General features: G+C 45.2%; 1 protein-coding gene across 3 annotated transcripts in view; it reads left to right on the top strand.

Moving 5' to 3' along the window:
- The first annotated feature begins 1530 nt into the window (after nt 1-1530).
- Nucleotides 1531-12222, top strand: part of DLGAP5 (DLG associated protein 5) — a 51990-nt gene continuing 41298 nt past the window's right edge. For all 3 annotated transcript variants that reach the window (XM_065593892.1, XM_024107591.3, XM_024107592.3), the window contains exons 1-5: nt 1531-1662; nt 5287-5537; nt 8495-8706; nt 9670-9762; nt 11872-11968. In XM_065593892.1, coding sequence (XP_065449964.1) covers nt 5297-5537; nt 8495-8706; nt 9670-9762; nt 11872-11968 — 643 coding nt within the window. In that variant the 5' untranslated portion in view covers nt 1531-1662; nt 5287-5296. The remainder of the gene's footprint in view (nt 1663-5286; nt 5538-8494; nt 8707-9669; nt 9763-11871; nt 11969-12222) is intronic.

Here is a 12222-nt window from a genome sequence, read left to right on the forward strand (position 1 = left end):
GTTACATTGCGAGGTAACCAGAAACAGCCTTACATTATGCAATATAACTTTTTCTATGGGAGGCAGCTCTGTGGCTCAGCACAGTAATTAGTGTCTAATCCATGTATTGCTGTTCCCATTCACTGTACCCAAGTGCAGCTAAAAATGTGCTGATCCATTATAAAAATGTATAGGGCTCAATACCTTCAGAACTTCTTACAACTTCCTTGTGGTTTGAAAGCTGAAATTATAAAGCCTGATGGCATGCTGAACTGAGATGCTAAAAGGAACATTCTTACACTGCCTGCAAAAGATGCCTATGTTCTATGCTTATTAATGTGTCTTAAACTTAGCAATATCCTATTTGGCAATATTGTTTTTTCAATCCACAGGCTACATTTTTGCAATGCCACCATGTGGCTGATTTTTGAACGGCTACTTTTATCTTTGAATGTTGTATGGCTCCGTTTTCTGTTGTTGATACATTTTCCATATGTAAGAATCATATTAAACACAAACCACCTTTTCACAATTGAACATCAGTTTCTTCCGGATATGGTTACTGGGGAAAAAATAGGGGTCAGGCCTGGCGTATGTGAGTGGAGTGGGAAATTAGAAACATGGAGGACACATAACATGCTATGGGTGGGATTTTCAAAAGACTTCAGCAGAGTTAGGCCAACGCTGACCACTTCTGAAAATCCTACCTTTGCCTAGTTGTTTACAAAATTAAGCCCAACTACAGTATATATTGTTGCCTAGTGTTGAACGGGAGCAGAATTGAAAAGTCTTAAAGGTCAGTTTCCTGTTTGTTGGTTTTTTTATTAGTTGCATTGCTGAAGCATCTAGGACCCTAGTCACGGACCAGGACCCCATTGTTCTGTGTGTACAGCACCTAGCACAAAAAGAGAGTCCCTGCCCTGAAGAGCTTATTGCTTTCTGTACTGTCAGTGTCACCCAATTCACACCTACCCTTTGGATCCTCTACTGCTCTTAAAGGGGATACTATCGATTTCAGGCAAAATTCCCCCTTCCCCCTCCACAAAACGTTTATAAACATATTATGCAGAATATGGAGTTTGGGGGGGTGAGAGAATCTAACCTCAAACCCTGCACAAGGTGCAGGACAGCCCTGCACTTCCAAGGCCATGACACTAGCTTCTCCCCAAACTCTACATAGAGAGTGGGGGCTGGTGGCAGGAAGATCGGTGGCCCAGCAGCCCGGTAGCGCCCCCTTGGCAGACCCCTGACGCTGCCCCCCCCCCGACAGGGCCCCCTGTGCCGGGACTGAGGCACCGCCTCACAGCTCCCGCCTGCGGCGTCAGGGGGCGCTGCTCACACAGATCATTCCCCCGCCCCACGGGCCCGTGGCGCGACCAATCACAGACCACTCCCGCCTCCCTCCCCCAAGGGCTGGAACGCGCCTGCTAACCAATGACCGACCCAGCGGGAGAGGCTCTGAACAGCCAATGAACAGCAGGCACAGAGCTCGCGGTGTCCAATGAGCGGCCGGTGGGAGGCTCGGTGACGCCAATGAGCGGCCGCCGGCGGGCTGGGCTCAGCCAATGAGGTGGGCGGGGTGAGGTTTGAATTGCGCCGGGGCCCGCGAAAGGGGTGGTTGATCCGCGCGCCGCCGGGTGGTGCAGGCGTCGGGGACTTGGGGTCTCTCTGGGCCCAGCACAGGTAGGAAGGGCTGGGCGCGGCACGGCACGGCGCCCCTCGGCTGCAGCCCCGCTCCCTGCCGCCTCGAGGGGTCGAGCCAGCCCCCCTCCATGGGCCCTGCCCCTCCTGCCAGTCCCGGCGGGCGGCCTCCGCCCCACAGCCCGGGCGGCGGCACGGGACGGGCTCTGCTCCCTGGCAGTGCCCGCCCCACCCCCCGGCTGCGTTTCGCTACAGAGGCGCGTCGGCGGGGGGGCGCAAAATCCAGCGCGGAGCGAAGCCGTTTACGCCAAGGGTTTGGATGGAGGGGGCGGGGCTACCCTGCAATAAGGGAGGTGACCTGGGGGCACTAGCTCCAGGGGGCAGTTCTCCTCCTGGCTTTGCTGGGGGACTGGCACCAGCGGCTTCACCGTGCCGTGCCTCGGTTTCCCCACCTGTAAAACGAGGCTGGCGGTGCCCCTCCTTTGTAAAGGGAGGGATAGCTCAGTGGTTTGCGCATTGGCCTGCTAAACCCAGGGTTATGAGTTCAATCCTTGAGGGGGCCACTTAGGGAACTGGGGCAAAATCAGTACTTGGTCCTGCTAGTGAAGGCAGGGGGCTGGACTCGATGACCTTCAAGGTCCCTTCCGGTTCTAGGAGATAGGATATCTCCATTAATTATATTATTATTATATTAAAGCACCTCGCCGTCTGGTGAGGTGAAGCTCTGCGGGGTCGTTATCGCTTTCGCCGTTTTCTGTTCTGCCTGGGGCAGCCACACACTTGCCGATGTCTGGTGTGGCTTGCCGCCTGCAGAGTTAACACCGGCTTGGTTTGCAGTTGCTACTTTGAACGTGGGGTGAGGGATTAAAACGTGGGGTGGGGATTGCTGCAGGGAGAAAAATATCCATGAGTTTTCACCCACCACTGGTTCATATGTGTACTTTAATACAAACGTCCAGACCCTCAACTTGAAGTCTCCAGTCTTGAACAGCCCAGGGTGGAGTGTAGACTGGACCAGAACATGTATAAGTATCCGAAGCATCCGTTGTAATGACCATCTGGGGCCCAGGTTATGCTGCACATAGAGGTCACAAGTAAAGTAGGGAAAGGATCCTTATCCAAAATACTCCAGTGATGGGATGCAGTGTTGTTGTAGCTGTGTTGGTTCCAGAATAGGAGAGGTAAAAGTTGGGTGAGGTACTGTCTTTTATTGGACCTACTTCTGTTGATGAAAGAGATGAGCTCTCCTTCCCGTCTGGAAAGGGTACTTACTCTGTCACAGCTAAATGCAAGGAGAGATTGTTTAGCATAAGGGGTAAACAAATCTTCCAAGAACCATTTACAATGAAGTGGGTAATGAACATCTCTGCAGTCATAACAAAGTTATGAATGTAAGCGCCCAGGCTTGTCTTTTGAAGGTGTGCGGGTTTTCTTTGAGTATGAGGTCTGAAAAGTCAGATAGGGAGCCATCGCTTCATGAAAAGTAAGAGGAGTATTTGTGGCACCTTAGAGACTAACAAATCGGCATGTCTAGGACCCACAGATCTTGAGAGATGTATTGTGGGGGTGTTGATCAGCAGTGGAGATATGTCTGCATATTTTGCATCTGTTGTTCTGGCAGGGACTGGTTCTGCTTTGAGTTGGTGTGTCCTGGTCTGTGAGAGCTTGCTTGTGATGATGAGGTTGAGGGGTTGTTTGTAGGCCAGAAGAGGAGGTTTGGGAAAGATTTCTTTCAGGATGTGGTCACCATCAAGCTCAAAGAAAACCTACCCAACACCTTCAAAAGATGAGCCTGGGAGTTTAAATTCTTAAGTCTGCTAGACTCTCAAAAATCATGGACTCAGCAGAGATGCTGGTTTTGTTTTGTGACTCACTACAACAATTTAACATACTACGGGCTTGTCCTCACTTGAAACTACAGTGGCGCAGTAGTGCTTCCATGTAGACACTACCTGCGCCCATAGGAGGGGTTCTCCCATTGGCGTAGGTAATCCACCTCCCTGAGAGGCTGTAGCTAATTCCTTCATCGACTTAGCGCTGTCTACAGGGGGATAGATAGGTCAATTGACCTATGTCATTCAGGGGTATGGATCTTTCACACCCCTGACTGATCGTAGTTAAACCGACCTAATCTTCTAGCCTAGACCAGGTCTAACCATCCTTTGTTCTATGACTGCAGAGGTGTTAGTTGCCCGCTTCATTTTAAAGGTCTCTTGGAACATGTTTGCTCCTTATGCTAAACAATTTGTCCTTGTATTTAGCTGTGACACTCTGATTACCTTTTCCAAACCTGAAGATCTCTGTAGTTCAAAAGCTTGTCTCTTTCTCCAACGGAAGTTGGTCCAATAAAATATATTACCTCATCCACTTTTTCTCTACAATGATGGTAGTTAGTTATTATTTGTATTGCAGTAGTATTTACGGGCCCCAATCAACTGGTGGCCCCATTGTGCTAGGAACACTCACAACACAAAAGGTCCCTGTGTTGTACTTAAAGTACTGCACAGGATCTTTTCAGGGGGAATAAGGCAAAGCGCCACATTTATTTGTAATACATGTATCAATCAACACTGTATCATATGCATATGATATATATTACACTCATGCGCACACACACAAGCATACTCCGTCTTGTTGTTGTTACCAATTAGTTGCTCCCCTTAACTTCAATGGCCAGGTGAGTTAGATGGGGGAGGGGTGGAGCCGGGCTTCTGCCAATCCGGATCAATGCTCCCATGTTGACAAGACGAGACCCAAGGTCCTGTGCAAGACACCTCACATTTATAGCAGCTTCCCTCTCATGCAAATCTATACAGATTCAAAATCTGTGTCTGTGTCCCTTGGTCCTTTGTACTGCTTCTTTCTGGGTGTTGTCCTAATGCTGTTCAAAGAGGGTGTTTCAAAAGAAGGTGCTTGCTTCTAACCCCTAAGGCTGTCAATATGTCTGCTTTTCTTTAGTGAGCCCACTTGACTAGTTTTATTGTTCTTGGGTCTGGCTTCCATCCCCTCTCCAACTAGCTGTCTGAAGGTGCTTGCTTTCCAGGCCTTGCTCATTCATGCCTCATTCATTCAACAGGGCAATTGATTAAAAGGGAGGGGTGTGGGGAGAGATCTTATTCTACTCCTAGCAAAAAGACTTTTTTTTTTAACATTATACCAAGGCTCAATACAAAGTTTTCTATATAAGGATCTGATACAAAGTTCTATGAAAATAGAGGCATAATACAAAGTCATATGAAAGTTTTATGTGAAGATGTTTAATGCAGAGATTTATCTACACCTGCCCCAACAAGGTCATAATCTAAATTGTCAATAGCTTCTAAGTAGCTTCTACAGTGTTTTGGTTTACTTGTATGATTCCTTAGCATGAATAGGTATGGTTGCATAGGACACCACCCAGTAAGGATAGCCAGGCAAGTACCAGTCCGGTGGCAAAAGCCTACCCTACCAGACCAGTAGGATGCCAGTGGCTTAGGATCCACTGGTTAAAAGTATTTTTAGTGTCTGATGCATATGGTTGTAGTGAAGAGCCATTACTGAAACTCTAACAAAAATGAGGTACTTGGAAGCTTTCAGTGGCTACTTTAAAGGCTTTAATGTAAAATTACAATAAACCAGAACTTGATCATTTGTCTTATTTCCTAATTCCTTACAAACTTGTTCTAGGATAGTTAAGATGGCTGCTACACCCCAGTTTGCCAATCGATATAGAAAGGATCTGAGCACAGAAACGCTTAGAACAAAAGTTGCACGCAGGAAGTCACTGCTTCAAAAGGAGAACAGACACAAGCAATTTGAAAGGAGCAGACAGTTTGGACTGGCAGATGTCAATGTCCAGTTATCGAAAGAGAGGGGACTTCCTAAACTGGACGAGACAAACGAAGTGTGCTCTCAGGAAAAGACCACAGCCAAACGGAGTGAGTAAAAGCTTATAGTACTGTTCAGCATTAAAATATTTCTTAAATTTCTTTAAGCTGGTTTTATGGATAAAGAAGCTATATTTGCAGTTATAGGGATTTAACTGTGTGTGGAGGCGAGCATTATAAATTGGATAATGGGAGATTTGAGTCCTTTGGTTACCAGTCCAGTTCTACTGACTATTAATTGGACTGATAGATAAGACTAATATACAATTCTTCCCTTTTTCCCCCCATTTCAGTGATCATGGTTCATTCTTCAACCTGCTTTGGATTTCATGCATATCGTATTGTGGGCACATTTTATTGATTCCATTTATAAGATGCCTATGATTAGTAGATGTTTTAATAAATGATTAATGACTGCTATAAATTGTCTAGCCAGCAGCTCAATCATTTGCTTACATCTCTGGCTTACAACCACCTATAACACCTTCCAATGCACTTATAACACATACCAATGTCTGTAAAATGCTGTGGAGAATGCAGGAATGTTTTGGTATTATTTTTGACAGTATGTGTGACTCAGTTTACCCACTGAGTGGTGATACTTGCACCCACACTACAAAGTGGTGCTGGTTAAGAGTGTGGAAAAGAATCACACACCACTAGCTGACAGAGCTCTGCTGGCAGAATTCCTGGTTTAGATGGAACTTGGTCAACCGAAGAATGCTTCTGTTGGCTTAGCTAATGTTGCTTGGGGAGGTGGTGTGGCTATGCCAGCAGAACTCCTTCGGTTGGCTTACTGTGTCTCAACCAGGGGCTGCTGCTGGCATAGCTATACTGGCAAAGGCTCAGTAGTGTAGACAAGCCCTTACTGTAAGGTTGATTCCCACTCTGGACATATAGCTGGATGTCACAGAAGGTGCATCTACACTGCAATAAAAAACACGTGGCACTGAGTCTCAGAGCTTAGATCAATAGACTCGGGCTCATAGAGCTTGGGCTGCAGGGCTGAAAATTTCAGTGTATGGGTTTGGAACCACCCTCTTAAGCATGGTTTTGGGTCCAGGTTCCAGTCTGAATGTCTGCTTTGTAATTTTTAGTCACCACAATCTGAGCCCAAGTCAGCTGCCACAGGCCAGCCACAGCCATGGGTCTTTTATTGCAGCGTAGATGTACCATAGTCTAAAGGATCTGGGTTGGAACAAGGTATCTTAACAAGAACTGGCTGGAATTAACACATGTGAATGGCAGACCCAGCAACTGGACCATTAACTCCTAATGACTAGCAGCCAAGAACAAGTTACTTCCTCCAACTCTGCAGGGAAGCAGAGTGGAAAAGTCCTGGGGAGGAGATATGATGATATTGTGTTAAGTGCACTGCTGCAGACATGCGGGAACTCGGATACAAAACAGATTCCAGGAAGGTATAGCATATTGTAGCCATAGGCACCGACTCTGTAGGTCGGGGTGGGCAAACTTTTTGGTCCGAGGGCCACATCTGGGAATAGAAATTGTATGGTGGGCTATGAATGCTCACAAAATTGGGGTTGGGCTGCAGGCTCTGGAGTGGGGCCAGAAATGAGGAGTTCAGGGTGTGGGACGGGGTTCTGGGCTGGGCCGGAGGAGTGGGGTGCAGGGAGGGGGTGAGGGCTCCGGCTGAGGGTGCATGCTCTGGGGTGGGGCTGGGATGAGGGGTTTGGGGTGCAGGAGGATGCTCTGGGCTGGGATTAAGGAGTTTGGAGGGCGGGAGGGGGATCAGAGCTGAGGCAGGGGGTTGGGGCGCAGAGAGAGGCTCGGGTATAGGCTCTGGGTGGCACTTACCTCAAGTGGCTCCCGGAAGCAGCGGCATGTCCCTTTTCTGGCTCCTGTGCGGCCAGGCAGCTCTGCATACTGCCCCGTCCGCAGACACCGCCCCTGCAGCTTCCATTGGCTGCGGTTCCTGGCCAAGGGGGTGGCGCTTGGGGCAGGGGTAGTGTGCAGAGCGGAGCCATCTGGCTGCCCCTACGCGTAGGAGCCGGAGGGGGGCCATGCCACTGCTTCCGGGAGCCACGTGGAGTGGCCCCCAACCCCGCTCCCCGTCTGGAGCACCGGAGCAAGGCCATGCTGCTGCTTCCTGGAGCTGTATGAAGCAGCCCCTGACCCTCTCATAAAACAGTATTATCAATCTGAACTTGTTGAAAGAGTATTTAAATAAAAAATTAAGACATTCTAATAAACACCTTTAAAAATTGTGACTTGCTGCTCTGACATTAAGGGTCTTTTTAACCAGGGAGAAACTAACTATATAGAACAAACAGTGAAACTGACTTGCACAATGCACAAAGCAAACTGAAAAACAAAAATATCTTTCATTTAGTCATCGTAGGTGATACTTATATCAATAAGTACAAACTTTTCAGATGAAAGTGTGATTTTTTTTTTTTCTCTTCAAGTTGGCATAAGTATTTAATCTCTCACATAATCACTATCTGATTTGTTCTCAATTACAAAACATTTCCGTTTTTTGGCCGCTTTCACTTCTTTTAGTCTGACTTGCTATGAGATGTACAGATTCTGTGATTTGCTCCTCTTTTGCATTAGGGTTACACCTGAATTCCGCTGGATGGATACAAGTTTCACTTTTACACTATCCATATCCATCTGTTGTTCCTTGTCTTATACTTAGATTATGAGCTCTTTGGGGCAGGGATTGTCTTTTTCTTTCTTGTTTGTACAGTGCCAAGCACAACTGGGGCCCTGGTCCATGACCAGGGCTCCTAGCACTAATACACAATAAATAATAGACACCCTTAGTTGAAACTTGTAATGCAAGCACAATCTCAAAGTAAACAGTGAGAGCAACTTTCTGCTGCAATTCAGTATCTTAAATAGGAGATTTCTAAATATTTATCCAATGACTTGTGTAACCTTCCAGGCAACATAGTATTCTGGTCATGTTATACTGTACTCTCTCAAATTTTGTTAAAGTATCTTCAGAGTTTTGTAAAATGTCCATTTCTGTCTTTTCATAGAACAAACTACAGATGCAGCCGTCAATAAAAGTGAAAATGAGCGCAAGCAATTGCTCCAGCGCTACAAAGAGGAAAAAGAACTTCGAAAACTAAAAGAACAAAGAGAGAAAGCTAAACGGGAAGTGTTTAAAGTTGGGCTTTACAGACCTAATGCACCTGGCTTTCTTCCATTTGTACCACAGAACCCAGTGATAGTCAAGCCAAAGGAGAAGGTAATGAAGAGTAAAATTTGTACCGGTCTTCAATGGCACATGTTAAATAATGCTTTATACGTTTTTTTGTTTTGTTTTATCTTACAGTAAGAAATTAATAGAGATTATACATATCATTTTTACTGATTCAAAGACAGTGGACTAACTTCATCACTGGTGTAACATTAATGGCGTCAATGTTATACCAGTGATGACTGTCCTGTTTTTTATAAACAAAGTGGAATAGATTTCTATGATGTATAAACTTGCATTCTTGAGCTAGGACAGAAGCACCTAGAGCAGGGGTCGGCAACGTTTGGCACACGCTCGCCAGGGTAAGCACCCTGGCGGGCCGGGCCAGTTTATTTACCTGCTGACGCGGCAGGTTGAACCGATCACGGCCCCCACTGGCCGCGGTTCGCCGTCCTGGGCCAATGGGGGCGGCAGGAAGCCGCGGCCAGCACATCGCTCGCCCACGCCGCTTCCCGCCGCCCCCATTGGCCTGGGATGGCGAACCGCGGCCAGTGGGGGCTGTGATTGGCCGAACCTGCCACGTCAGCACGTAAATAAACTGGCCCGGCCTGCCAGGGTGCTTACCCTCGCGAGCTGCGTGCCAAACGTTGCCGACCCCTGACCTAGAGCTAGTCTGCAATACAAAGGCTTTGCCGATATACCTGTACCTCTTAACGGAAGGGAGGAATATACCAGCAAAAGTAATTCTTTTGTCAGTATAGTTAAAGCACATCCCCCAAACAACATAAGCTATAATGCAAAAGGAGTCTCTTGCTGGTATAAGATGCATCTACATGGGGTTGGTGGTTACATAGTGCTCTCACGGGTGTGATTAACTAGCATAGCACCACAGGCAAATCTTTGTAGTATACACCTGTCCTTAGTATGTCAAAGCCTTTTCTTCTTAATTGCTGCAACTGGGGAGAAGGGAAAGGAATATGCTAACTTCTGTTTCTTTGGGGATGTGTCTAGGCTGCTCCTACTTCTTCTGCAAGGATTACAAGATCAAAGGCAAAGAGCCAAGCGGAACAAACTGTTATGTCAGCTAGATCTCAGCAGTCCGTGGTTTGTCTTCTGTTTTTTTTGTTTACAAATTGGGAGAATTAGATGTGCGTAATAACTGTGAATGTTGTAATTCCTTTAAAATCCCTAGTTTTGGGTCACGTGTACTTGCATTCAAAACTTTATTGCCGAGCTGACAGTTCTAACTATTGTAAACAAGCTTTACAGGTAAGGGTATAAACACTTGCTTATAGTTCCAGGGAGCTGACTGATCACGTGGTGCTGTCTGTTCTTACATCCACCTGCTAAATTGCACTAACAGAAACTAACTTAGTTCTGTATCAATCAAAAATAATTTCTTAATATTATTTTTTCATAGAAAACAATTGCTCTACTTACCCCAGGGATGAGATATATGATCACAAAGTAGAGATGGTTCATGAGACAATCCAATATCTGGTTCTCACTATGGAAATTTTTTTGAAAACGCCTGTACTAGCAAATAACATAGTTTATAAATGTGTAGGATTTCTTTCTGTATGCAGTGTAGCCATATCAGTCCCAGGATATTAGAGAGACAAGGTGGGTGAAGTAATATCTTTTATTGGACCAACTTCTGTTGGAGAGACAGAGAAGCTTTTGAGCCACACAGAGCTCTTCGCCACAGACCTGTGGCTCAAAAGCTTGTCTCTCTCACCAACAGAAGTTGGTCCAATAAAAGACATTGCCTCTCCCACCTTGTCTCTCCAACTTTTCTGCTCAGGTCATCTTTACACGTTTTAAATTCCTCCTTCTCCTACCAAGTCTTTCAGTAGCCATGACTTTGGCTTGGAGAACTGGTGAACTATGATGAGCCTTGCATACAGATCTTTGAAGATAAATAACCTTTCCTAACCTGTATTTTCTCATTCTACGTTACTTTCTGGCTTCATGGCATAAATGGTTTGAGGACCACCCTGAACACTAGGTGCACCGTAGGTGTTTACTTCTACAAAACAGGCTATGGATTTTTATATTCTTATACAGTGGAACAAGATCTCTTGGTTTTTAATGTCTCCTTTAAAAGGTCCTCACATGTAACATTGCATACTACTCATTTAACCTTCTGAAGATGAGGGATTGACTTAGCCATAGATATAGATCCCAGCTGGTCTCCAGGGAGTCTAAAATAGCAAATCTGATGCTTAGAATGCTAACCATTCCTTTCTTTATTCTGCATATTGCTTTGCTAATTTTCAGTGATGAAACTAGCAAATGTGTCAACTGAGCAGTTGTACAATCTGAAATGAGACCCCTCTTCAAGAATTGTAAAGACTGACTGTACGCAAGTATCCCACTGCAGCACTGGACCTTTGGAGTGATGGGTCCAGGACCCAGTTCAGTTTTATTTTGTCAGCAAGAATGAGTTCAGAGTTTTGTCTTGCACCTTTCATGCCTAACTTGATTATCACTTAATACTTTATTAACATCAAAGGATAAACTCTTTCTAAGTTATACTGTGTGCTGTTTACTTGACACCACGTTCTGCTTCGTTATGACTTGCTTCTTTATGGACTAGAGTACTTTATGCATTTCAGATGCAGTTAGTTCTGACATCTTTCATGACTAACTTTCTCTGCTTTGAACAACTCTTCAAGGTTGAAACATTATAATACCGTCTTGCTGTTGGTTTAATTGAATGTTGTATTTGGACTATCTACCTTTTTTGGGCACTATCTGTATGCTTTTGGGGGCAACTTAATTTGAAATAATCTTTGAAAGCGGTCACACTTTGACTCTCTAACAGTCTTGTCTGACATAATGTGAACTTACATTTGAAGGATCTCTACTCATAACTTTCGCTCTATGTACTAAAAGTTTTCTGAGAATTGGCATCTAACTTGCATTACATGTCCATAAAGATCCAGCAGAAATCAGTACCCAGTTCAAGGACTCGCTTCACTCTTCACCCATCCAGTTGAGGAAGGGTCAGAAGTATAATGTAAAATTGAGAGACGTGTCTAAAATGAGCTGTTTCAGTTACCTCAATCTCTCATTTTAAACACTTAAAATCAACGAGACACTAATCAGGGCTTTCTAGAAGAGGTACAAAGGAAGTATGAAAGATGGGAAAGAATTAGTCTTGCTTATTTTTAGAAAGGTGAAGTTTCACAAAATATACCTTCTTTGTAGATCTACGCTGACCATGCTACCAATGGGCATAGTGTGCGCCCTACCCAAACTGGACGCAGACAGATATGTGCAGACAAAGTGACTGAAAAAAAGAAAGGTAGGAATGTAAAATGGTTAGGAATGTGAAAGGGGACACTGGGTTAAAAGGTCATAGCATTGGGACATGGATTGGCACTGGTCCTTAAATATCCCTGTGATATTGGTGCCTTAAATACCTTAGATAATTTGTGTGTAATTTTCAAACTCACTTAAAAATCTCAGTAGTTTCCAGCATGGATTGTTGTAAATTGCCGATTTTAATTATTTAAATCAGCAAGTAGCAAATGTTGATTTAAATAATTGATTTTAGTC

The sequence above is a fragment of the Chrysemys picta genome, chromosome 4 (genome assembly GCF_011386835.1).
Source record: "Chrysemys picta bellii isolate R12L10 chromosome 4, ASM1138683v2, whole genome shotgun sequence".
NCBI classification, from domain to species: domain Eukaryota; kingdom Metazoa; phylum Chordata; order Testudines; family Emydidae; genus Chrysemys; species Chrysemys picta.